Raw genomic sequence first — 27,922 nt, 5'->3', positions numbered from 1 at the left:
TGGCAAAAATGTCATCACTAGCAGAAAATGAACATTCACAATTTTATTTATACATCTAAAATAATCACAGCAATTCCGATTGTTACAGATTTACGGACCACATGGCTGATTTTTAAATTCACATGTACATTATTATAATATGGATATTGCAATATTAGAGGAAATAATATAATGTCTCTTAAATACTCTAATATTTTATTTTAAAAACTGCTTCATTTAATCATAACATATTGTTTCTGGATTTTTTTTTCCCCAGAAAATTAATGCAGGCAGATGAATACTAATCTTAGTTGGTTTTTACAAACCTACTGCTAGAAGAAACTCTTTGTCAGCTTTATGGTATTTCCCCTGACAGTCTAGAGCAGTGCAGTTGTTCTAGAGCATCAGTCTCTGTGGAGTGTTGCTCATTTGGAATGTGGTGCAAAGCAGCAGTCGGGGTTGAGTTTCTTATCGTATCCAAACTGAGTGCAGAGCAGAACTCAAGAGCCAGCTTGATTACATTTTAACAAAGTGTGGAAATAATGATAAAGAAGCAAAGCAGTATACTCAGCTGGGACCAACACAACAGTCCTAAGGAATTTGTAACATTCACAGCTCATGGTCCCTCAAACCTATCACTAACTGTGCTCAGAGCAGCATTCTGAGTGTGCTTACGCACCTGTCACAGCCTCAGGTTCCTGTATCCCGTGTATTCCTGCGTAATAGTTTTTGATGTGTTGTTTTTCTTTCTGAAACTTAGATGCATATGACTTTTGTAAAGCCATGTGCCTCGCAGGGTAAGGCTTATAAACATTGTACTTAATTCTAAAGGCATTAATTTTTCACTTCATTATCATATTAAGTTATCAGCAAGGTTGTTTTTAAATCTCAAAATCCTGAAGTCCTGTATATTTGTCTTATTCTCCAGTCTGGGTGCTTGAGTGGCAGCTCTATTCTCCAATATTCCCTGTGTTTTGTGGCTCTGGGCAGAGCTGGTGTCCTGCCATGGCATTCTGAAGTCACAGCAAATGCTAAAACTAGCTGGAGAGAAAATAAACCAATCTGGGCTGGAATATTTCTTACTTAGAGAAGTTCCCAACAATGTAATTTAATCATATATCTGATTATTAGGGAGTTCAGGTAGCCTCAGGTGGACATTTGCTCTCAGTATAACATTGAAACATTTTTTCAGCAGCATGTGTGGCCTGTTTTTAGCTGTGTACCCTTCTCATTTTTAATGTCTGTTTACCATAGGACATTAGCAAGCCTATGTCTCAGGATACAAAAACTAAGTCTGAAAAAAATGCACCTTAATTCTTCAGCAATCTCTTTCTTTACATAAGAATAGTTAGTTGGTTTTTACTCTCTGGTCTGTCCTGGGGCTGGGAACAGGTGTTGCAGCTAATGAGAATCCATTCCTTGTAGAGAGGTAAATAGAAGCACTAGAAAGCAATGAAATTTACACTTTTAAACCCATCACTTAATCTATGGTGAGTTTTCTGCTTTCTCAGATTACCTGTGAATTCCCAAGCTATTGTCACTGGTCTCCTATAGCTTTTTGTTTTATTTTTAGGGAGCAGGAGAACTTGATGCAGACAGAGAAAATGCGTTTGGTTCCCACTTTCTTGTATTCTCATTGCACACACTTGGTATCTTCTCCAGCTGACCCTGCTGCCATGCAGCCAACACAAGAATTCTGTGCTGTACAGCAGAAGGAGAGGGCAATATAATATTATTTATATATATATATATAAAAAATTGTGGTTTATACATATGTATATAGATGGAGCCCATCCGAATAATAATTGAGGGCCTCTGCCCACTCAAGTGAACATTGTGATGTCTTTCAACCCTTAAATTATAGCATATATTTATAGAAAATAACTCCAGTGCAGATCTCCTTGGAGATCTTTCCCCTTTCAAGTGTGCTCTTTCAGCATGGTGACTCAACATAGTCATTTTCCAAGCCCCGGCGAAAGCGAGCGGTCAGGGTGCGGCTGATGACGATGACCCGGGGCGCCATGCAGTCCTCACGCCTGTGGAGGATGTTCCAGATTAGAATGGCAGCTGCCAGTGTGGCCAAAAGACAGGCTCCGATGTTCAGGTAGCAGGACCACGAGAGGTTGGTGTATGGTCCGATACGGTAGAACGTCACCAGTCCAATAACCAGAACAAAACCTGCAAACAGAATGGCAGTGTTATTTTCAGTGAATTCTTCTCTTGAAATTCTGTAGTGGCAAAATGCCATAGGCATCTCAACGTTTACAGACTCACTGTTCATACGTCTGTAGAGCCTTTCCATCCCTATTATGATATGCTGGATATGTTTTTGAAGCCATATTTGGGCCTCATGATACATGCAAAGAGAGTGCCTTAAACAGAAGCTCAGTATTAAGTTTAAATCTGTTCACTCTGATTTAAATTTCTTACACACACTGAGCTGTATTTCACGTTGGGTTTTTTCCCCCGTGCATTTGAATCACTTACACAGATGTCATTTTTTCTTACTCCCATTGCCAAAAGAGAAAACAGCTGTATTAATGATGATGATAATAATAATAATAATTTAAAAAATATTTTATTCACAGGATGTACACTTCTGCTGAAATTTTAAAGTGTTTATTAAGGTTGGCCGCAATGTCAACTGCAAAAAATAGCTAAATATCTTACAGAAATAATAAAAAGCAGTGTACAGAAACTTTGAAAAAATGGGAAGGGTGAAATAAATGGAACTTTGTGGTCCTAGTTTTTCTTGCTGGAAAAAAGTGTTATGAGGCAGAAGTAATGTCATGCTTCCAGAAGCTACTGAAGGCAAAGTTTCTATTGTCCTCGTAACGTTAAGCACAGTACTGAGTTCCCTAAAAGGCAGGGAATATTAGAGTAATAACAGTGCACTTATCTAGCATTTCCACTCAGGTGTCACCACGTGTTATGCAAAAAAACTGAAAAAAAGAGAAAATTTCTCATTCTCTTTGGTGGTTACGTTACTGATGAATAATAGTAATGTTATTTCAGAAGTGAGGTGGGGTGACTGTTCTGGTCATGCAGGAGATCCATGTTAGGTCAAGGGGCAATCTGTATCCCTTTACCCTCCTTTTTTATGTTACTGACACCTGCCCGTTCCCTGAAGAATGCCTTGATAACCACATGATTACTTTTCTGCCCTCTGTTTATTGTACTACCAGAGAACCATACAATCCCAGGATGGTTTGGGTCGGAAGGAACCTTAAGCGTCATTGCATTCTACCCCCTGCCACAGGCAGGGACACTTCCCACGAGACCAGGTTGCTCCAAGCCACATCCAACTGGCCTTGGACACTTCCAAAGATGGGGCAGCCACAGCTTCTCCGGGCACCCTGTGCCAGGGCCTCCCCACCCTCACAGGGAGCAACTCCTTCCCACATCCCATCTAACCCTGCCCTCTGGCCGTGGGAAGCAATTGCCCCTTGTTCTGTCCCTTCGTCCCTTATCCCCAGTCCCTCTCCAGCTCTCCTGGAGCCCCTTGAGGCATTGGAAGAGGCTCTGAGGTCTCCCTGGAGCCTTCTCTTCTCCAGGTGAAGCTCCCCAGCTCTCCCAGCCTGGCTCCAGAGCAGAGGAGCTCCAGCCTAGTCTCTTCCTGTACCTATTGTAAAACAAAACTACTTTTCTTTCAGGTTTTTAAAAGAAATTGAATATAATTAGATTGAAACAATCACGAAAAGGTAAATATGCCTCATTAACAAAAAAAAGATTTTGTCTTTATTATCCTACACACTTCCTTCACCACGATTACAAAGGGATGTCATTGCTGAAATGACTCCTTCCTAAAGGAAGACTGGAATAAATAAATAAAAATCTATGAACTGCCAGAAGGTATTTGGATACCATCTTCCTATGTTCATGGGCAAGGAGAAGTCAAGAGCAAATCCCAGTTGCTGCATGCTGTTTTCTCAGCTAGCCACAGTGCCTGTGCCTGCAAACACTGTCCCCCTGGATCCATGGCAATGCTGTGAACCCCTGGTCCTTGATTTTCCATGAAAGAGGACATCTTGAATGTGCATTGTATCAAGTTTTTTTCTTAAAAGAGTACTTGTAATGCAGTGAAGATGTAAACGACACAAGTTACATACCGATAAAAAATACAGTGGAGGGAAATGACATACAAGTAGGAGGAAAAAATGAATCATTGCTTAAAGGTGTGACACTTGTACTATTCTGAGAGTCAGTAAAATGAAGGCTGAATCCACCTCCTCATAATACAAACACTGAATGAATATTCCTTCAGGAGCTGTCTGGCATTCTTGGCTCTCCTGTGTCTACCTAGAGAAGGTGCTTTGTAACAGTTGCTTGCTGAACCTTCTCCTCCTGAGGTGGCACTGTCCCACAGCTGACATGTCCAGAGAGGGTTTGGAGCGAGGCATTTCTCTGTCTGAGGACAAATAAGGAGAAAATAGGTTCTTATGGGAGGAGTAGCTCTTTACTGCTCTTTCCCCACTCTGATGTTAAAAAAAGCCTAGTATTTAGGTTTTAGGTTGTTGGCACAATTGTAAGGACACAGTAACTCCTTGGTTTTGTCAGCAGATCTGATAGTTATTTTATAGTTCAGCTTAGTTGTAAATAAACAAGCTTCATTTGGAGAGAATGTGGCCATGTGGAGTACATTAAGTTGTAGAAATCACTGATCCATACATTAATGGTTTGCTGGTGCAAATAAAATATTTTCCCCTCATTTCCAGTGTCTGTCTCCAAGTTCAGTTTGTCCTGAGGCACATGGTAGAGGAGGGAGGGGGAGATTAGGTTCTGTTTTGTGAGACATCAGGTTTTTTAATCTTTCCTCTGAGATGGCTTGGATGCTCATCTGTGGAACCAGGATGATACAACTTAGTGTGTTTATTTTGTATTTCAGAGCATTGGGAGCAGAGCATGCTGGTTGTGATATGCTTGTAAAGAACTTGGATGTCTACATCTTCATTTAGGTCTTATAAGGGTCTTATAAAACTGATAATGCTTTGCAGTCCACTGTTCAAAGGATGATAGATAGCCATTTTCTTAGGAAGGTAGGAAATCAAGAGGAAAGGAGTTGCTTGCACCTCCTGCAGCTGAGTTGACTTGCTTCATCTCATTGTGGTTTAAAATTGGCAGGGAAGAGGGTATTGATATGAGTGAAGAAACCCATATTATTTAGTCTGGCACATGAGAAGGCTTTGTGTAATCAGTTTTCTTTTTCAGTTTTCCTTTCAGAACTCATTTCCAACTCATACACACTTACACAGGGAATCCATAAAGTGTTAAATATTTTTTTTTTTAAAGTGTGAAGAAAGTCATAAAAACTTGAGCAGGAGGAATTTTGAGCAGGAGCTCTTTGGACCAATGACCACTCACAGGTACCTCTAAGGGACAGTTATAAATATCAGCAGTCTACTTCCCACTATCTTGCAGAATTTTTTTGAGGCTCTCTTGGCAGAGGGTCATGGGGTCAAGAATACCAGTTACACAGAGTAACCCTGATGCTATGTTGTGTCTTGCAGCTTAATTCCCACTGTAGGAATATTTTCAATATTAAAAAGTTTTTCCAAATACCCAGCTTTTAATGAAATTACTTAGCTTTGTCTTTCTTGCATTTGTATTACTTACGGCCAATTACTGCCCCAAATGGCATAACATCCCCGTGTTCTATTTGATGTAGCAATTTTCTGCCAGGGAAAAGCACTAAGGCTTCCTTACAGGTCTCCAAATAAAGCTATTTTTGCTAGAAGCACTATTTTCCTTCACAAACCCTTTGCCTGAACCCTGCTCAGATGAGCACCCAGTCACGCAGGAGGCTTTATCTCCTTTCCCAGTTCTGTGCCAGTGGCTGAGTGGGGTACAGGGACTGGGTTTGAGAGCTCCCCGAACTGATAGATTGCAGGAGCCAGTTGCCAGAGCTCTTGAAAGAAAATGTGCATTCTGTTTAGGATCCTTTGCTGCAGTTTAGACAGGAACTGACATTAAGAACAAACGCATTACAGAGGCAGCAGAGGTGGAAGCACGTTACTGTAGAGTTTATACAGTTAGTTTTACAGTTCTGCAAGAGTCAGAGAATCCCAGAATAGAAACGTCACTGAGAAAGTTATTTTCCAGCATTCTTATTTCATATTAGTATAGCTTCATATGGGAAAATAAATGTAGGAACTCCAGAGCAAAAGGTGAAGAAATCATAATGATCCAAAAAGACTGAGTTTGCATAGGATGGTGAGTTTTAAATTTTGATGACTGCTACTTTTGTGAAGATGATGGTGATGTGTGAAAACCCCAGAGTTTGCTTGGATAGATTTTTTCTGTAACAGCTTTATCAAACTTGGCCTTCTTGAAGCAAAGTGTTCCAATGTGCTACACATGTTTTCCTTGCCCTTAGAGGAGTCTTCTTGTACTCTAGCCAAGAACTGGGGTTGAACGTTTAGTCTGTTCTCTAAATGACTGGGCAAAAACATGCAGTTCACGTATTTATGCCATATAATAGTTAGAAGTATCCCTATAAAAATTAACCTTGTTGTAAGAATAGTCTCTAGAGCTGACTGTGGTGATTTTTCCCTTTTTAGATAGATATTTGTAAAAATGTCTGAATTCAGTTTCAGTATTCCAGTAAAATACCTAGAGGAAGACAGTTGGCTTCCCAGACTATTCCCCATAAACAACTCTACTAAAAATAACCAGAAAATTGCTGTCTTTGCTATCAGGATTCTTGAGCTCATGGTGTACAGTACAGGTTGACAATGGCTGTAGAAGGGGCATGTCTTTCTTTATGAAAATACTGAACATTTTTATCTGATCTAGTTTCTTTTCTGTTTTGTAGTGATGACAAGACTTTGAGACGCATGGCTCAATTTCCCTGAATTAATTTAATGAAGTACATAAATTAATTTCAGATAATTTTATTGTATATTATCTCAAGACTGCACAGAGGCCACAGCTTCACTAAAAATCCTGATGAGATTACTTGAAGTGGTTTTTTTTCCCATAGAACTGCTGTTTATCTCTAGCTGTTTTCCATCTGCAGCAAAACAAGCCGGGAGGGGGGGTGGCTTTTCCGCTGGGGAAGGAAACAGATAACGAAGTCACTTAGAAGACTTCTGGTTGGAACAGTATTGACTGTGGTAGTGGGGGTGGGTTGGAAGAATGTTAATTTTTGAACTTCCATTTCAGGCCTGTATGCTGGATTTCCTGTTGGACTGCAGCTGGCTGCAAACCAACTACAGAATTTTAGCATTTTAAAAGAACTCTAATAGTCACTTTTTTTGTTTCTATGATAGTTTGTTGTCCTTTTTCAGACACCCCTGGATTCTCATTCTTCCTTTTTATTAGTGTACTGATAGTGCATTTGAAGAAATCCACATTGTTTTTTGTAGTTTACCAGAAAGTCTATATTGGGACTTAAAATCCTCCCCTTTACAGCTTGTCCCGGAGGATGACTTTTGCTGTCAAGAAAAGGGATAAGAAGGAAAACAGAGCAGCCAGAGTGTGGAGAATACACCACCCATGCTTGTGCAGAACTGCAAACAGAGAAGGGAAATATTTCACTCCTCTTCTGTGTACCCCACCAAGTTTCACAGGGAATGATTTAGCTGTGATGAGTCACACACCTGAATGGGCTGTTTGTAGGAGCTCAGCTGTATTCATCAGCATGAGATAGATTCACAAAGTGATTCCTATAGGACATATGCTAATTATTTATTAACAAATACCTTTCCTTGTATCAGCTTGGCACAAAAGAAGTTGTTACAGTTGAAGGCAAATAAGGCGCCTCTGTAATATTCACATGCTCTTCATTGGAGCACCAGGCTGGATGATGCTTTGGTTTCTAATGCCACAGGGAATTGGAGTGTGACCATTAGAGTCAAGTGACCTCTGCGGTTTCAGTTGTACATAGCTAAGTACAATAATTTGTTTGGTTTTTTTTGTTTTGTGTAGTTCTAATTTAAAATTTCCTTCCAAGGATTTTGGTGGCATGTAACATCTTAAAATTAAACATGTGAGTAGCACAGCTTCTCAGGGGCGATAAGACCCTTTTGTTGCTTACTTTTCTGAATTACAAGTGCTTTCCACTTTTGTTCTTTGAGTTTGTCAGTCCTTGGCTTTAACTTGATGGGAGATTTAGTTAGTGTAAGGCAGTGAATCTTACCTTATGTTGGAAATCTTTAACCAGTTCAGATCTATTGACAGTAAATTGCTTTTGTTGGTTACCTTTTGGAGGTTTGCTTAGAAATTATGCCAGTCTTTAAATGGAATGCTGAAAAGCATTCCCAGTGAACTAGGCAGAATTCCTCTTGGACAGCTATCTAAATAAGGAGAAATGTGCAGATACTCACACTTGATGTTGACTATTAGCATTGCTTGGCCTCTTGGATTCTGAGGCAGCTGGAGCCAAGTAAAGCTCTGCTTTAATCCTAGTAGGCCTCGTATCAGGCAGAGCAATGGGCTCCTGTCTGGAATCAGAACTATGGAATGTTTTGGGTGGAAAGGAATCTTTTAAAACCATCTCTTTCCAACCCTCTTGCCATGGGCAGGGACCCCTTCCACTATCCCAGGTTGCTCCACGCCCCACTCAGCCTGGCCTTGGACACTTCCAGGGATCCAGGGGCAGCCACAGCTTCTCTGGTCAATCTGTGCCAGGGTCTCCCTACCCTCATAGGAAGGACTTTCTTCCTAGCATTTAATCTAAATTTTCTCTTTTCCAGCTTAAATTCATTCCCCTTGTTCTATTGTTGTCTGTCCATATAAAAAGTTGCTCTCTGTCTTTTGTTAAGCACCCTTTATGTAATGAAAAGCCACAATAAGTTCTCCCCAGAACACTCTCTTCTTCAGATTGAACACCCCCAGCTCTCCCAGCCTGTCTCCATAGCAGAGGTGCTGTAACCCTTGGAGCTTCTGTATGGCCTCCCCTGGATCCACTCTAATAGGTCCTTGTCTGTCTTGTGCTGAGGATCCCAGACCTGGCTGGTTTTTCCTGAGCAAAAATACCCTGTGCAGAGAGAAGCGGTCATTTAACAGGTGATCTTCCTGGACATTTCAGTGTCATCTTCTGCTTTTATTGTTCAAGTGCTCTGTTCGTCTCTGGATGCATCAGAGGGTAAGAGCTGCGTAATTGGATCCAGCAAGGCAACTGAGTTTGAAACAGTTTGAGGAGACACCTCCATGTATATATAATGCACATGTTCATAAGCAATAAAGTGAATATTTGAGTTGAGATATTTTCCATCTCACACACTTTTCTCTGCATTACATGCTCCTTATACTTGCATATCCAAATTATATTTATCTGTTAACAGATTTTACTGTATTTCTGATAAGAATATATACCCTTGACATTGAGATGCTGCAACAACCTGCCTGCTACTCTTATCAGAGTTTAGCTTTAAAGCATACAGGCAGGTCTTCTTCCTGCTGCGGCTATGCCAGATGAGGAGTTCACCACACTTCTTGTGAGCTACAGTCCTTCCCAGTTTGCTGGTTCAGCTGCTGTTGGGAACCATTTCCAACAAAATAAATGAGATAGACATGCAGATTTTAGGATCTTTGCAAATATGGTTCCTTTTGGAAATGTGTGAAAACAAAATTACTTTACTGTGACATTTGCGGTCCTCATAAACAACGGGGAAGTTTGGCACTGAATGTGAAATAAAACTGACAAATAATGAAAACATTTAGTACAAATCAAGCAGTCAGATTCTCTATTTTTGCTATGAGTTTTAGGTTACTTAGAGCATCTCATTTACATGCTTCCTTTTCAGGAAGTTTTAGGTTTACAGTTCCATAAACTTCATCTTAGAACAGATCTGGCTTGAGAGTATTATGAAGCAAAAAGGCGGAAGGAAGTAGCACAGACCTCAGGATCACATTGCTATCAGGAATGTCTTCAGCCATGTTTTCTCATGGCTGCTGTGCTGTTCTTTTATACATTGAGATTTTCTGGATATCAACTGATCTGAAGTGGTTGGAGAGGATGATTCAAAAATTGTCTGATTTAGTTTTAAGAGCACAGAAATTAGAGTATGCATGAGCTCAGCTTTCCTGTGATGCATTAGGGGTCTGGAGTGAAAGATTTTCATCAGAAAAACATGTTGGGCAAAGCTGGAATGCAATGCTTGAAATTCAAGAAAAGCGAGACTAAATTTTTTGGCTGTATATGACAGGCTCAGTAGAACATGAAGCTTTTTAATCTTCAAGATGTTATGCATTAAAGTTATTTAATGCTGAAAGCAGACTGACAAAATATTAACCATGATTCAGGTGTACTGCAGTCTTGGACATTCAGAAACCAGGATGAGATCTAATGTAAAGGGTTTTTTATTCCAGATTTTCCCAATTAAGTTTCTAATATTTCTCTCTAAAGTGTGTGAAAATCATCACTGGACAAGATCAAGACTTGGCTGGAGCCCCTCAAGGCCTGATCCTGTCTGTCAGGTTAATGTTTGTAGTAGTTCAATATCCTCTGAAGTGCTCTTTCTTCCCTGTGCTGTTGGTATGGATTTCCCTTTCCAACATCTCTTCTGCCAGCTGTTATCCATCTTATATTCCGTACACAGAGTTTGTAACAGGTCCTCGGAAAAAAACAGAAACCCCAAAACCCTCTAGAGGGAAATTTCTGAGCACTGACACAAATTCCATGTACAACGCTGGTTCCATTTTCACTAGGAGCCTTTTCCAAAGCAAACAACTCACTTTCCTGTTAATGGGGAGGTGTGAGGCTGGGAAGCTTTGGAGCTGTGTGAATCCCATTGCTGTCCCAAATAACATTGCTGTTTCCTCTCTTCTTTGCTTCCTCTTTGCTTCCTGGGGCTTGATTTTCTGTCAGAGGTCCATCCTTTTTGAATGGCTGTCAAATGCTTGTGCAGGTGGCAGGAGTGAGGAAGTGGTGGAGTCTGGAGCCACTGCAAGCTCCAGTGGATTTAAGATCATTGATTTGAGCTTGTGATAGACTTTGGAGATGATACTTAGCACACATAGTTTTCTAAGCGAAAAAGAACTTTTGTTCAGGCCATGGGAAAATATAATAAAATCCACACAGTTTCAGTTGAGTAAAAATAAGAAGAAAATTATGGGTTGTGCCTTCCCTCAATAAAAGATTTTAGTCTACCAGTGACCACTGCAGTTTTCTTCAGCACTTGTTGGCATATTCCAGGATGAAAGGTAGAGATCAAGGAGAAGTTGGAAATATGATTCAAGATAATTTCTGAAATTACTGAAAGGATAAGGAATTGCAGAACAATTCTTCAGATCATTTGGATTTTGAAAAGCAAAAAACAGAAGGTTGGTGCTGGTGTTCTTTCATTTGAAAGTGTAATAAACAGAAATTACCCAGCCAGTACTTTAGAAATGTTTAATAAGATCTAAGTTTGTTCATTTGTAAACATTACCTGCCCTTCTCACACAAATGATTTGTCTGACGTAAAGTACCTTGGCTTTAACTCTTCAAATTAAGCAGGAGAGAGCCTTGCAGGGGTTTCTCTTGGATTGTTTGCATGGGACAAATGATTTTAAATACGAGTGTCATATTCACTGCTCTGATGTTTTGCTCCATATTGCTCCTTTTCTTTGAGAGTGACTGAGAGGTTACTGTCTCAGAGTGGAGACTCGGAGACTGAATATCACCTGTGGCTCATAGGACGTGTGGTGGCTACTGTCTTCCCCTTCAATACAGAACTCTCAGTCTCATCTCTCAGATGCAGCAGCAGCCCTTAAAAAGAGCAGTGGAAACGCTGGGCTTTCTCACTGCACATGGGTTTTGTCTGATATCAAAGACACTTCCGTAATGTCTAAAACACTGTCGCCTGAGCCCAGTCCAGGGAGTTTAGTGAGTGCAGACCCCTGATGTCCCAAGGAATCAGCAGTTGATGTACCACTTTTCTGGAAAACTAAAGAGGTCTCCAAGAAGTCTTATTTTATATTGGGTTAATGCAGATATAATGAGTTCTCCCCACTTTTTTCAAAAAAATGCATTCTAGAATATTTCAGGTGACCTGGAAATCAGGGGGCAACCTGTTTAAACATAAAGTTACATTAAGATAATGAAATGTAAAATGAATATCATGACTTCAAGACAGAAAACCATCTGATGATGGTAAAGGAGAGTGTAGCATAACTGCAAAGGAGGATGGGGAATGGGGCAGGGTTGGTCACTGTGTTATTTATGCAGATTCACACAGCACAATGTCTGTCTTCACATCGTCACAGGCTGTCAGATCCATCCCTTCACACCTTTTGAACATAGGCAGGCAGATGGACATAGGCTTCTTGATCCAAAAGCTTCTTCAGCCATTCTTATTAATTTTGTTAATCATTCTAACTGTGGCTTTTCTGCCATGTCCTCTCCCAGCACTGGGGATTTCAAGGTTCAGCTTGCATAACAGGTAATAGCAGGCATTTCCTCCTCCTGCGTCAGGATATCCTGGCGCCCTTCAGTCTCTTTCTGAGTGTGTTTAAAACAGACTCCCGCACAGGAAAAAAAAAAAAAAAAAAAAGCTCAGTCTAAAATTAGCAGACATAGTAGAAGAAAGGCCGGCCTCATGGCTGTCCCCTGTGCTGTTTGTCAATGAAACAACACATCCAAACAGGGCCAGAATGCATTTCCGCTCTGGAAAAACAGGTCGAGTTTGGAGAGGATGGGAGAGTACAGCAGGCATCACGCTGATAGTCGGGGAGAATTATCCAGAAGGTATCCGCAGTTACACAGACACGAAGGGGCTGTCGGGAGGGCTTTTATGGCAAGGCTCTATATCTGTCTTTCGGAAGCACTGTCTGGTGCTTGAGCCTCTTGCTGCACCTGGAAGATGGATCAGGTGCTTTGAGGGTTACAGAACCTCTGCAGTCTCCTCCTCTCATCTGGATTTCAGGTTCCTCATCCTTAATGGGCCTAAAAAAACCTAACCATTTTATTGCTGTGAGACTGTGAGACCGTACTTAAATGACCTAGGCCCGATTCTGATCTTGCATTGGTGAAAACCTGAGGTCTCAGTTGTTTTATGCCATTCTTAATATTCTGAGTTGTTAAGTTGAAATGAAAGCTTCAAATAAAACGCTGTTTCTATTATAACCTGTTCTTTACGTTAATAATGTATATGTGTATATATATAAAAAAGGTGTATTTTTAATCTGATCTTGTAAGCAGCTTGAATTTTACTCCACTAATGACAGTTTCCTACATGGATATCGTATAGGATTGGACTCTTACTGTAATGAATACTGAAGTTACTTACTTTATGTAATAATGAAAGGTATTATTGCAGAATGTTTACACTTTGCTGCCACTGCTGTCCAAATGGAATTGTGATAAACCCATTTCCTCCCTTCCTCATGCAGCTCTGTATACAGTCCATGAGAATTGCTGTGGGAATTTTATTTATAGCAGTCAGTGGTATGAATTGACTTCGGCTTACTTTGCTGGATTGCAGATATATCTGTTTGTCAAAATCCAGCTGGTGGTCATTGAGTAAATATCAGTTAGCTAAAATAAAATAATCATGTTTCAACAAGGCTTCAAAAATTTGCTCAGCCTTTCCAATCTGCTTTCTCACAGTTCCTTTAGTGTATTTTGCCCTGCTAAATTGTGGGATTACGATGTATCCAGTTTGTTTCTCTTATGTTTGTTTGCCTTCCCGGTTTCATAGGAAATAATGAAAGCTTCTATTCATGTACTGCAGAATCTCATGGGGAGAGCTTGTTGGAGATAATGAACTTGCTTTTAGATACAAGCCTTTTTGCTATTCTTTGTCACTTGAAAGATTTGTAAAGTAAGAAACACTTTTCCACCTGGATTTAATAGAGACTGACCACTTTTCCATCAGCAGAAAGAAGTGGACTTACTGGCAAGTTGGAACACAGCAGCTATGGCCTCCTCCCACCACTGGGTATCCTGAGAGATGATGGGGAGCTCCATCAGCCCCAGGACAAAGAGGAGCTGGCCGACAGTCAGAGCCACCGTGGCGATGAGGTTGCAGGCACGCATCATGTCAAACTGCACTAGGGAAACAGAAGCAGCATAAAGTTACAATAATATAAAAATGGGAAAAAGAAAATTCTGACTGAGCAGGAATATAAAGTTTGTCAGTCCACAGAAAACAATTCTCAGACAGCAGTCCCTTCTCCCAGCAGTCCCTTGTTCTAACTGCCTTTCCTGCAGTCTGATTAAGAAAGGATTTTCTTCGGGATATATATTGATTCTTTCCTTTAGTTGCACAGCATCCCGTAAGTATTACTTAAGTCCATGAAACAAACAGCTAATCTCCCACTGGAGATGCTGGAATTCCTTCACTGAAGATTCCACCTGTAATCCATAGGTAGAATTTTTTGGGGCAGGATTGATGTTTGCTTTCTATTTGTGTGGCACAGAGTGAAATGGAACCATAAATAGTTTTTCAAGGCCCTGCAATAATAATCATCGCTAAGACAAACCAATAACACCCTGAATTTCTTTTTCCCCTAGTCCATCTGTATTGTCCTAAAAAACATCCTGTGGATGTTAATGCTCAGGTCTTACTGGTTTACAGAACCAATTTCACAGAACCAATTCTCTTTGTATAGAGAATTCTTAAATTTTCCTTCTTTTACCATTTATTCATCTTTGGGATGCACTGCAAAGACTTATTTTTCCATCTGTGTAATGAGGGAAATGGTTGTAATGAAGATGTCAAGGCTTGGTGGTTCTGAATGAGGTGTTAGGGCATAATCTGCATGTACAGGTAAAAAGCTACCTTTTTAAAAATAGTGTGTGTGAGTGTGTGTGTGTGTGTGTGTGCATAAATATATAAGTTCCTATATATTAAACAGTGAAGTTGTGGGAGTATGTTGTGGGGATCTACTACAGACCACCTGGCCAAGATAATGATACTGATGAATTGCAGTACAAGGAATTAAAAGATGTCTCTAGGTCAGCTCCTCTGGATCTTAAGGATGATTTTAAGTTTCCAGACATCAACTGGGAATGTCGTTCAACAGACTCAGATCCAGGAAGTTTCTGAGGCATGTTGAAAATAACTTCTGGCACAGGGACTGAAGGGCCAACTAGAAAAGGTGCCCTCTGAGATGTGCAGTTTTTAAAGAGAGATTTGTGGGCAAAGTAGTGACCTCTTAAATACACAGGAGCCAGCAATTCTAAACCATGGGGAATCATGCAGGCAGGGAAGAAGGAGGGCCTGGCTGAGCAGGGATCTTCTTGGACTGAAAAGGAAAGTGTACAGGCTAGAGTCTGCACTGGAACACCATGACAGGGAGGATGACAAACTCAAAAATGACACTGAATGATGGCAGTATGCCCATGCCAGGGTGACCAGGATGATGAAAGGCCTCAAGGGTAAGACACGCAAGGAAGTGGCTGAGATCACTTGGCCAGTTCAGCCAGGCGAAGGCTGAGAGGTGACCTGTCATACTCTGCACCTTCCTCACAGTGGGGAGGTGCTGATCTCTGCTCTCTGGTGCCAGGACCTGAGGGAATGGCTGGAGCTGTGTCAGGGGAGCGTTATGTTCGTTATTAGGTAAAGGTTCTACCCCCAGAGGGTGGTTGCTCACTGGAATAATCTCCCCAGGGCAGTGGTCATTGCACCAAGGCTGCCAGAATTGTGGTTTGTTTAGGATGCTCTTAGTGATATGTTTTAGTTTAAGGTAGTCCTGCAAGGAACAGGGAGCTGAACACAACGATCCTTGTAGGTCCCTTCCACCCTGAGATAATCTATGATTCTCTATTAAAGAGCAAATGCAGCAATGATTACAGACATGGACATCTGCAGTCTTGGCTAGAAACCTGATTAAAATGTGTCTCCCAGCTGGCTACTGAATGGCGTATATTAACTGCAAAGTTGGGTACTTTTAGTCAGACTTCTTTCCTGCTTTTCCTGTTAACATGATGGATGTTGTGTTTTTATCCTTTTCCCTCTTCTCTAGCAAAAGGTGGGAGTTACAAGTACTATTGTTTCACATTGCTTGCTAATCTGTCACTGCTATTCTGAAATAGAACTAGCACCATGTGTAAGTTGGCATATACTAGAGAAAGGCAGACTCTGGAGCAGATTTTTTAGAAATGTTTTAGCAGGCTTTGAGTTTGGTGATGCACTGGCCACCAGAATTTGGTTCCTGATCTTCCAGGGAGACTGCTAGGAAGTGTAGAAAACAAAACTTGATATAAACAAGAGTAAATTTAATTGTGTTAATCATTAAGTCTGACCTTCTTTTCTGTTTACCCTTTATTTTCCCCTCACAGGCTGTCTTCAGCTTCCCATGTTCTAAGTATCAACTCATGATTTAATTAAAATTTAATAAAATACAGTATTGTATCTGAAGAGTTAGTTAAGAACCATAGTCCATTAAACTTTTTCCATTGAATAAAACATTAAGAAGGTAACATACTAAGTATTTTTGGCTTCTCCTAGTGAGTTAATTTCTAACCAGTTACTCAAAAAATTTGTTCAAAGATTTTATGTTTAACTTCCAAAGTTGCCCTTTTAGCACTGGCAGCACTTCTATCTCTTGCCATATTGAATGCTCACAAGTCACAAAGCACATTGGATAATGGAATCACAGTTGGATGTCTGAGCTTTGTAAACACCAATAAACTTTGAACATTCAGAGTGTTCTGTTTTCCACTCAGATGGACTTCTGTAATACTCGGAACCAGTGCTTGCTGAAGAGATAGTAATGACTTTCAAAGAAGAAATGCCCAAAGTAAGAGCAGGCTTGCAGCCATTATTAGTACTTTCATTTGGTGACAGAACTATCTGTAGTGTCAAATTAAAAAATTGTTGCCATAATGGATTCTCTTGCATTGTCTGCATATGTTATGCAGGAGCTCAAAAAAAAAAAAAAAGCCTCTGTATATAAATAACCTTTAGAAGTCTGAAGTTTATGCCAGAAATACATACACAGAAATTAACAGCAAAGTTTTGCTTTTGCTGCTATTAGTGACCTTTTAAAACACTTAACTGTATTACGCGCTTTAAACTGGGCCACAGATGATGTTACATCATATATACTAAAAATAATAAGTTTCTGACTGTGATTCGGTTGAACTTCAGGCAAATTTGTAACAATTTAATCTTTACAAAATGGTCCTTCGTTGTCCTCTCCTGCAGCTGGAAGTGCATTGAATGGGTCACATGATCTTTGCTGCTGTTTGTAAGAGCTCCACACTTAGGGATGTTTATTGGGCTAATACACTACACTGTTCAGAGAGATGTGGAAATTCAGTGTTAACCAGAAAGAAGGCTGCATATGGTCCATGGAGCTGCAGCAGGCTGACAACTAGTAGAAAAAGAAGGAAGTAGCTGGAATGTTTTCATTAAATATGAAGACAATTATTTTTATGGAACAAAGTATTTCAACCTGAGTACCTTCCAGTCTCTCATGTGAGAGATGTTGGTTTATTCTAACAGGTTTCATGTATGATCTGTCATCTTTTGATTTTTTCTAAAATTGTAATGATTCCTCTTGGGGAAAAAAGCAAACTTAGAATCATACAATCGTTTATCCTGAAAATGAGCCCTAAGATCATTAAGCCAAACTGTTCCCTCAGCACTGCCAAGACCCCCACTAACCATGTCCCCAGGTGCCACATCCACACATGTGATAAATTCCTCCAGGGATGGGGATCCACCCCTACCCTGGGGAGCCCATCAATAATGTATAACTCTTATAATAATGCATAAAGTCCATTCTTCTTGCAGTAGAGCTTGTTTAATTGTATTCAGCCTGAAACTGCGAGGTAACTGTGCTTCCTTACTCACAGCCATTGTGACTGCGTGCTGTCAGCTCAGCACATTGTAATTTTATTTTGTACATATACAACCCTAAGCTGAGCTTCTGCACCAGCATCTCTGGCCTCATTTTAGTGACGACAACCAATGGACAGTATGGATCAAGAAAGGGAATTGAGTGTGCAATGTCAAAGTATTTCTTCAGAGCTCACCCCAAAGCCATTGAAGAGGGAAATCTTGTTGAAGAAGGCCAGGACACAAGGCCCTTCTCCTTGAATGACTGCTCAATCCAGGAATAAATATTTCTAATCTCTTATAACTGGCTGCAGTATAGTTTTTGTAAAAGCTGTGAAATTTAGTATTTACCTTTGTGCTCTTTCACTCTATTTTAAATTTTACGTATAACAAAAATGCCTCAGTAGCCAGCTTTAGTCTATTCTGATGAGTTTTCTATAGATTTGATAATTAGTATAAATTTAGGATCAGCTGTTCAGCCATTTCAGCTTCATTTATAGTAGCCATGATTCCATTGTCACTTTTTGTGGCCACTGCAGACTTCATCAACTTTTGCATTTTGTTTGTTAATGACAAATTGTCAAACTAGATGGTCACAGTGGGTGTAGTGTCTGCACAGTTACTGGTGGCATCTGTGTTAACCCCTCACTTCTAGAATCTATTGCCTAATACTGTCATGACATAGGTATTTTGTATTTTGGATACCCTACTTTTTTTGTTTTGACCTCATTATTGTTAATGCCACTCACCTCTTGAAATTTAACTGTGATGGAGTTCCCTGTTGCCAGAGGTGGATGTTCCCTGTAGCTAAAGGCCAATACTTTGAGCAGAACAGACTAGGCACTGCAGAGGGTGTTCATTCCTTTGTGTGCATCTGACAGATGAAAGAGGGAGGACAAGCCCTCCATCCGTACCTTTATGCCCCTCCCTTAGGATGCAACTTGACTGTTGAGAGCTGGAAAGGGTTGGAGCTGAATGGCTCCAAAAACTCTGCTCTAAGTATCTGCTGTTCATCAGCATACACTGCTAGACTCTGCTTTTTTTGCTCCTGGAAGCCCACTGTGGGCCCCATTTTCTCAGAAAAGCAGTTAATTCCTGGACAGGGCATCCAGCTGGGAATCTTGTACAGCCAGGGTACTGGCTTATTGAATTCTGCTTTGTTTGAAACAGGGATCAATCAGGAGTCAAACCCAAACTCTTAAGGCTGCGACCAAGTCAGATTCCTTGTTTTTTTGCTCACTTCTTAAACCATCTGTATCCATCTGGATTGTTAATTTGATTTTCTAGTTTACAAGTAGCAATTTTCTTGTTTTGATCCACGATAGCCCCAGAACTGTTGGTATTATGTTCCAGGATAGCTCCAGGACTGTTTGCAGAAGTAGGTTAGTCATACTGAGGAGTAATTTTCAGTGGTTTTGGATAATGAGGAAGACAATCTCACTGGAAAATCACATTATGTTAATTGCTTAAAATATGAGCATTTCTTTTCTGTCTGCACAGAGGGGAAAAAAAAAAACAGTTTAGCAGGAATTCAGGCTTTTTAATGGTTAAGCAAAATGGCTCAAGATATTTTCATAGCAGTCTTAAACTCCCTCTGAGAAAGACCCCTCTTGATAAACAAAAATTTGAGTGCAAACTTTAATCCAGCTTCTGTGAGTAAGTTACTAAGTATCCAGCCCTGGGTAGAATGTAGTGACCACAGATTTATTTAGTGCATGGGGACAGTGCTGACTCCCAGTATCTCTGTGTGCCTCACAATCTCCTGCTGGCATCTGCTGACTAGGAGTGTGCTGTTATCCCTGTCCACTGTGGGACACTAAGTCTGTTGCATCCCAAAAATGGTACTTAAATTCTTAATTAGCTCTTAATAATGCAGGATGGGTTGTGCTGAGCTGAAGGATGGTGCCACCTTAGTTTGCTGTGAAGCTGATTGCATCTATGACTACATCCATTCTTTAAATCTCCTGAGGTATATTGCTTCTTGGTTTTGTAATGAAAGGAATTTTTTAAAAAATGTGTTGATGCTGTTTCCTGTGGTTCTTGGGTTTATTTATTAATCACTTTGTGAATTATTGAGGACACATTCTGACATGTACCTGACTGTCCTTTTAAGTGCTTCATGTTCATACATGACTTTATTCTGGAAAGGAGTATAAATGGTTTGTTTCTGAGAAGAGATTTCTAATTGATTATAGATGAAGCTGGTAATGCTCCTTACACTTAAGTTGCTTCACTTAATTTTGTTAGAACCCATTTTCAATTTCTTGTAGCTGTGCTAGACTTCATCTTCTTGGGCTGAATGTCTGCAGGCTGAGATCATAATCTTTTGATTAAAAATCTAACTAGATAAGTAATTAGGTTTTCTCTAATATAAGCAGAGATTCTAACTGAGCATGCCGTTTTCCTCTAGAACTTGATGTTTTGCTGAGCTGTTATCCTGAGATGAAGAATGTGTCTTATTTTTCAGCCTTTTGAAGTAATTTTTAAAATCCACATTATAAGGACTTAAGAAATGCAAACCAAGTACCAAAATTAGGAAAAGCCAGTATAGTATGCTTGAACCTAAATGGATGAAAGGCAAGAGTCAGAAAAAGTAAGGCTTCTGTCTTGCTGACTCTTACTTATGGTCCTGGTGTTCATAAACTTGAGTTCCAACCTGAAGAGCTGGATTCAGTATTAATAACTAAATTTAGAAGAAACCCTTCCTTAGAATTAAGGAAAAAATCACTTCAGTCAAACTTTTGGCAATGAATCACGTGTTTCTTTTGTTTTGAATATCAGCATTGTCCGCAAAGGTGAGAAGTGCTGAGTGGTCTCCGCAGCTGCCATGGAAATCAGCTGAAGCTGTGCCTTTTGGTACCAAGAGCGCTATGAAAACGCAAAGTACGAGTGTGCTTCATTTTATAACATGGGCATAGGAGGTCAGCACTTCCTGTTAAAACAACTCTGCGATAATAGTGACAGTAAATAGAACCACTGTAATTATCAGCATCATGCTATGCCTCCCAAACCTGTGCTCTATTTATAAAGTCTTTGACATTTAATTTCTCCTGTCAATTAAAATTTGTGGTATTTATATGGCTAGCCTCTTTGAGTATGAATTAGGAAATACATGGAAACACTTTGAAAGTACTTGTGAAACAAACTTAGCCAAATGCTGGCAGTATCTCAGTGTACCTTTGTGTGACTGGGTCACTGAGGCCGTGGGAAGGTTTAAAGAGGTGCTTATGTGATGCAAATGTATTTTGATGGTCCAAATAGTCACTAATTTTTTAAAAGTGAAACAGATCTGAATTTCTTTTTTGCCCTGTACCCATTCCACATGATTATATTGTTTGCAGGTCTTACTGACTTTGTCCTGAAAAGGGAATTCTCTTCTACTCTTTTTTAAAAAATATTTGTAGAGTAGCCATAGGGCTTTCAGCAACAAGTCTCCTCCGTATGTTCTGTTGCTGGATAAATATCTTAAAAATTATGAATGCATGGATATCTCAAAAATTATTTTGCTTTTTTCACCTCCTGGGAGGCTTTCTGAAGTATACAATTTATGCTTTTTTCGCTTAAAAGTAGTAATTTAAGGAAGAGGAAGGGAGCAGGGAAAACCCAATCTGTTTTGGCACAATTACAATAATGTTCAGATGTGACACACTGGTGGAATCTTCCAACCCTTTAGGTATTTTGGAACTTAACCATTCAGCTCATCTAAGAGTGAAACTTCACATGTGAGTACTTATTTTGAAAGGCAGACAGATCTTGTTGGGGAGAAGAGAGTGTGGTTGGTGGGTGTTTTTTATAACAGCTTCAGTCGTTACTGTTGGAGTGAAGACATGGCTCCATTAACTATTTTCAACATAAGCAAGTGCTTATGGTTAAGTGATGGGCCCTTGCAAACCCAAAATTGAGAGTCTTCAACACAGTAATTAGTTTTAATAGACGCAGCTATTTCTGATAAGGTATAAGTTGTCTAGATACCATGATTTGCCTCTTTATAAAACTCAGCAGGGTATTCTGTATTGGTGGCTTTGATAAATGCATTAATCTGAAATTTTCAAAAGCTCCAGAGCCATTTTCACTCGTAATGCTTTAACTGATTTCAAAGTTTTGATGGCAAGAGTGACCAAATTCTGATTGCTCTGGCAATATTTCTGTGCATCGTTTGTGTATGTACTGCATTGAAACATGTGTTAGGTTCATTTTCCTGTCCTGAATCACAAGGAGTTTTGCACTTTTCCAAAATGAGTACATGGAATTGCACCCCAACATTAAAATGAGCGTTCACTCAAAGTTGAAAAGCCACATCTCAGAATTCATCTCTACTGGCCTCTGTCATAAAATTAATAGTGTCACTTATTTAAATGTTGCTCATATTTCAGATATTTGGATGGGAAATCACAAACCCTGTGCTGCCAGCTGCCCGTGCTGCCTTATCTCTTTGGAACAGCCTGAGCATTCTATCAGGCAATATAGACGTAGACAAGTAACACATCTACAGCACACTCAGCTCCTTGACTCAGCCTGGCTTCCAACCAGCCAAATTTTAGAGAAATTGGAAATTTTGGAGACATTGGAACTTTGTGTAAATGCAGTGGACATGGGCATTAAGGTGAATGGCTAGCAAACCTCAGCTCCTCTTTCTCACCCTGAGCAGCATCCTGCCTCAGCCACCAAATGTCCCTGTGTCCATGTGTGTGCAACAATCATCCATCCAGGCTGGACAGGTGTTTACCTGGGGTCCCTGTGGCAGTCATGTAGCTGCTCCTGATGCTGTGCCTCTCCCTGGCATAAATTGCACTCCTTGTTAGAACTGCAATTTCCACAAGCAATCCAGCTCTGAGCATCAGAAGTTGAAACATGCATCCTGCTGTTGCAGTTTTCCTTGTGTCTCCTGCAGCCCTGAAGAACCCAGTCAGGTTTTGTATCTTTTAAACTCCTCCCTATTCCTGCATTTCCAAACTGTTTCTAATGTTCTTTAGACAAAGAGGGACAAACTGTCACCTCTGCTGTTGAATAAATCATCTCCCTGTGCCCATCCAGAGATAGCCCGAGAGCACGGCAGAACTTAAGGGCATTTGTACCCTGCAGTGTGGTTAAAAATATCTAAGTTGATTCCTAGTAATGTGGTGTGTTTGCGCAGTGTTCCTGGCACTGTACTGGGTCAGGACCTAGGTGGCTTTGAGAAGGGTTGGCTCTGAGAGGCATCACTGGTGGTCTGGTGTTCTCACCTCTCAAGGTAGCTCACGTGTCCCTGTGTGGGGCCACATTGCTGGGTGTGCTGCCCTTGCTCACATGTGACGTGGGCACAAAGCTCAGTGCTGACTACTCATGATATGCTGTCTTACCCCAGCTCTTACTGAGGCTGGGCTTTTTCTGAAGCATTTAAGAGATGCAGGCAAGAGAATAATCTTCCAAAAAATTTTAACGGCTCTGAAACTGCAGCTCCATAATCTCTGTCAAATGTCTTTGCCTGCACTCAGGTGACAGGAGAGTTAGACTACCTGACCAGGTTTCCTTAAAGTGTTTGAAGAGGGGCTATACAATCTGAGTTCTCAGTGAAGCATTTAAGTTTGTATCATTCCACGGTTTGTTTAAGTTATGAAAGTTTAGATTGATGTTGTCACAGCCGGGCTGTCTCTCAACATAGGTGAAGGTTTCAGATCTGAGAGTTTATTACCACTAAAGAAGGAGCCATCTCACTCCTTTGCACCTTTATCTCTTAGTGTTAGCAGCAGTACTTGTTGGACTCTGATACCACTGCTTAATCCAATGGAAAACTATCCACCAAAAACCCATCCCACCCCATATCCAAAACTTCCACCCTAACCTGGGGATTCTTTTGCTGTTAGTCATCTGAACCATCACAGAAGCTTTTCAGCATCATAGGGATGAATGAGAGATGCACAGCAAGAGGGTGAGAAAGAGAAAGGTAGATAAAGACAAGTGAAAGGGCATGGGATCTCCACTTCCAGGAGCAGTGAGGTTTGAAGAGGAGAGTTGAAGGGCTTTCCCATGGAATCAGTTGCCCATGCTTCTGATGCTGTGCCTTGCAGAAGTAGTTCACATTGCAACACTTCATTTCCCTGTATTTTTAACATAATTTACTCCTGTCCCTGGATTTCTTTTTGGGTTTTTTGACATTTTTAGGAAGAAGTCCTTCTGTGTGAGGTTGGTGAAACCCTGGCACAGGGTGCCCAGAGAAGCTGTGGCTGCCCCATCCCTCAAGTGTCCAAGGCCAGGTTGGACAGAGCTTGGAGCAACCTGGGATAGTGGAAAGTGTCCCTTCCCATGGCAGGGGTTGGGATGCAGTGGGCTTGAAGATTCTTTCCAACCCAAACCATTCCATGATTCTGTGATTTCAATGGAAGGAAACAGCAGGCAGAGAAAGTCAGTGAAAAGCAAGTTTTAAGAACGTACTTCTCTCTGCCAGGGGGGAAGCCAGCTTATAGTAGTGCCTATAGTTGGCTGATACATACTGCATGTACAGGAGTCTTTAGTATATGGACCAGGAAATTCCTGAAGAGTTTACAGTTTTTCTGTTGAACTGTGAGATAAAAAGCTTGCCTCTGAAATATGTATGTCTGTATGTGTATAAATACATTGTTTTATATGAGCCAGATTGTGGCCTCTTTCGCAATGCTATTGGCAGAACAGCTTTTCTATATTGTTCTACAAATAGCATCCAAAATAGTTTATGGTAACTCAGTATTGAGGAAGGCGCTTTTTGCCTTCATGAAGTTATTTTTACATGTATGTGTGCATATGCATACACACACCCCTGCATGTCTGTGATTTATCGACAACTGACAGATGAGGATTGCCATAGGTATTACTACAATAAATGTGTGATTTCTTATTGGAGAAGTTTGTTAGGATGACAAATCCATGGAAGCAAAATCAGGCTCATACTGACCATGTGTACCTCCATGGAAACAAAATTGTCTTAAAAATAAGCACCACAGTTGTGTCTCCTACTGAGTTTGTCATGACACAACTGCATAGGCAGGATTTTCCTTTAAATGCTTTATCAAGATTCAGAATTGGCCTTGGCCTACTATTTGCTTCCAGATTAAATAGGGAATGGATGCTTTACTCCTGTACAGATCAAGTCCCTGGGCTTGAAAGGCCTTCTTTAAATTAGAATTTTTAACAGTGGTTGTCAGATAATTCTTCTGAGGACTTGATCATGCTATAATTATTACTTGGAAATTTTCAAATTTTCTGTCACGTTATCCTTCTATTTGACATCAGAAACTGCTGCTCAGGTGGTTCTGCCATGAAACTAATACCTCTCATCTTTAGATACCACACTTCCTGGCCTGCACACACTAAGAAGTACAAGCTTGTGTGTTAAAAATGCTGCAGAAGCCAAATTCTCTGTGCAGAAGCTCGTTCCAGTGTTCAGTACATAACACGTACTTTTACTATTTGTGAATGGTACACATGTTCTTCAAGTTAGAATATGGCTTATCAGTATTAATTGGGGTAGTGATTTCCAGAGATGAAGCTGCAAAAACACATCAAGGAACTTCTCCCATAGTCTAATCCTTTTTATAACTATTTATTGTTATAAAAGTTCTTTCAGTTAAAGCAGTATTGAAAGGGCAAGGACTTTAAAACATTTGAGAAATTTTCTGTTTGTGATTTATGCAGACTCAGTATTACGAAATGTGCAAAGAATGTTTCTGCATAATTTTGTTGGAAAACATGATCTGGAATGGGTCCACATTAAAGCATTTTTTAAATAAATTCCTCTAATATTTCTTTGATTTCTCTCCAGAGGGATCTGAGAAACTCCAAGGACCAATTTCTCTTTCTCCACATTTCAAACCATAAAAAGAATCTGTTTTGAAATCATGTATGTTACAGATTCTGCCAGCCATCCCTCAGAGGTGCCAGAGCTGTTTATGAGCATCCTTGAAATCTTGGGAGAATCCTGTGGTCTGTCGTGGCATGGAGTTTATAACCATTTGTTCTGTTAAATTTCATGCCTTGAAGGGTGCAGCGGAAGCACTGACTCTCCTTCGAATGACTGCTCACAGCCTGGCTGCCGGGAGTGGAGGGTGTTTAGGGGAGAAACCTCTTGGCACCAGGGTAGTTGTGGTCCCAGCCACGGTGTCTGCATGTACTTTGGACAGAGTCTTCAAGGTCCCTTCCAACCCAAGCCTTTCTGTGATCCTGTTACAGCACAATTCTGATCTGGGAGAGCAGGGTTGCACCATTAATGCTATGAATGTGATACGTAAGGTTTATTATTTATTAGTCAGTTCTGTAATTCTCATGTTATCCAATAATTTTCCCTAGCTCGGTGTAAGCTATTTGCATGCTTCAGATCCCACAATCTGTGAAAGTGCAAAATGAAAAATGAACCATGGGTAATGATTTTTGTAGTCACCAAGTTGTATATTAATTGCATTTTCTCACCAAGAAGAGTAGTTAAACATTTTAAGACCTTTCTCAATTTTACATGTTTTTACCACAACTATTTCTGTCTTTTTTGCTCCTGGCATTTCCAGCAAAAGCAAACAAAAGCGAGAAATAGCTCAACATGTCATTCATTGCAATACCAGTGCAATTGGGTTGGTTGTGTTTTTTGTTGGGTTTTTTTTAGTTTTAGGGTATGCAGAGCAACTGTACTGAGGAGGAAGGGATATCTTATGGCAGGAGCCCAGGAGGGAGAAGTGAGCCCAAGATGTCTCCAAACTTCAGGCTTACACTTCTTAGATAATTTTTTTTAAAGCAGATCGATTCCTGGGCTATATAAACCAGGCAGCACCATGCAGATTACTGGTTTTGATGGGGGAGGAGGAGTTTAGTTCATCACTCGTGGACACCATGCTTCTTATTTTCTGAAATTAATTTATTTGGGAATTAATGTGAAGAGATGTTTAGACTAAGATAACATGATTTCAGTGTTGGCCATTGAACTCCTGGGGACCAGGTGCACCCTATCAATTGTGTCTGCAGAGAAGATAAGAGGCTGCACTTACGTTTGACAGTGCTGCGTGACTCCTGGAACCCGGCCGACTCTGAACCCCAGCCCAGGGCTTCACACTCCTGCTCCTCCCCTTGCCCGTGCCTGGCACTGGTGCTGGCACTCCCTCTGCTCCGCTCTGCCAGCCAGCACATCTTCCAGAGCCCCACACTGCGCTTGCGTCCATCCTCCAGCGTTTGGTACACCCAGTTGGGGGTAAAGGCAGCTGCGTTGTTAAGGATGAGTGAGACCAGGGCTACCAACACAGCTGTGGCTACCAGTTTCTGGACAGTCATATCTGACTGTCAGCTTGCTGCCAGTCTCTAATTGCAGACGACACGAGGTTCCAGTCAGCTGCAGCACATTGGAATTGGGCTGGGAACAGGCCACTGTGCTGGGATGTTACGGGCTGCTAGAGGACATCACCGTTCATTCTTGAAATCAACTCCAGAGGGATTTCTGACCAAGGAAATAAGAATTTTGTGAGGTAGATAGGAGAATTCCATAAAATAGGAACACAGAGAAGCTTTGTTAGGTCCTTCCCAGCGTTGGCTTATCCACCTTCTTGCACTTTGATAAGTAATGCCAGTCCCGTGGTGAACTGGATGACGGGGAGGTCCATTCTGTGTTGGACGGGGTGAATCCAGACAGAATCCAGTCTTGGCACAGGAGAGCCTGAGCTGAGGTGGGGCGGCGGTGGGATGGGATGCTCACTGCAGCCTGACGAGCGCGGCGTCCTCCAAGCCAGCCAGTGCTCCTCCAAAAGCCTGGGTTTGGGTGCAAACTTCAGAATATCCTGCGAATGGTGACAGATGTCATCCTCTCAAAGCCAAGCCGAGCCAGAGGGGAATGCGGTCGTCCCAAAGGTGATCTGCCAGTCTGGAGTATCTCGAGGCGGTTGCTCTGCCCTGTCCCTCTCCAAAGAGCCGAGCTGTGAGTGCCGGGACGAGAACAGCCACTTCAGTGAGGAAAAGGCCCCCCCACCTCCCCACCAAGAGGAAACGGCTGCTTTTGTGGCTCGTTTTGGTGAGCATCGGGCGTAGTCGACTGCAAAAAAAAAAGTCACTGCCACGGCAGTCAAACATTAACAGGATGTGTTTCCTGAAAGGAAAAGGCTATGGAGACTTCCAAAGTTGTCCCTCCTCCTCTCTGAGAGCCCCCTCCCTGCCTTACGCCTCCTCCCCTCGGCGCTGCCCCCGGCAGGGCTGCCGGGACGCGCGGCGTCTCGGAAAGCCCGGGGAGCACAGCGGAGCTCCTCGGGGAA

At 41.1% G+C, this 27,922-nt stretch overlaps 2 protein-coding genes across 3 annotated transcripts in view; one reads left to right on the top strand and one right to left on the bottom strand.

The window, feature by feature from the left end:
• The window catches only part of IFT140 (intraflagellar transport 140), a 95,091-nt gene that overhangs the window by 50,675 nt on the left and 16,494 nt on the right, over positions 1 to 27,922 (top strand). The window lies entirely within an intron of this gene.
• On the bottom strand, positions 29 to 27,735 carry TMEM204 (transmembrane protein 204). Its single transcript, XM_066198058.1, has 3 exons — positions 26,675 to 27,735; positions 13,798 to 13,953; positions 29 to 2,157 (listed from the first exon to the last, which is right to left on the bottom strand). Exons 1-3 carry the CDS (start codon positions 26,952 to 26,954, stop codon positions 1,913 to 1,915), a joined length of 681 nt encoding a protein of 226 aa, XP_066054155.1. The 5' UTR covers positions 26,955 to 27,735; the 3' UTR covers positions 29 to 1,912.

The sequence above is a fragment of the Chamaea fasciata genome, unplaced genomic scaffold (assembly GCF_029207755.1).
Source record: "Chamaea fasciata isolate MVZ Bird 193981 ecotype frontalis unplaced genomic scaffold, bChaFas1.0.hap1 SCAF_16, whole genome shotgun sequence".
NCBI lineage: Eukaryota > Metazoa > Chordata > Aves > Passeriformes > Sylviidae > Chamaea > Chamaea fasciata.
The sequence above is the reverse complement of the archived record's forward strand: the minus strand, read 5'-3'. Positions and strand labels throughout refer to the sequence as shown.

Bases quoted from the DNA above. Each gene is read 5' to 3' on its own strand.
- TMEM204 (XM_066198058.1), bottom strand. From the start codon at position 26,954: ATGACTGTCCAGAAACTGGTAGCCACAGCTGTGTTGGTAGCCCTGGTC. The intron at 13,954-26,674 runs GTAAGTGCAGCC...CTGTTTCCCTAG, and splicing joins GTCACGCAGCACTGTCAAAC to TGCAGTTTGACATGATGCGT. The intron at 2,158-13,797 runs GTAAGTCCACTT...TTCTGTTTGCAG, and splicing joins TGCTGTGTTCCAACTTGCCA to GTTTTGTTCTGGTTATTGGA.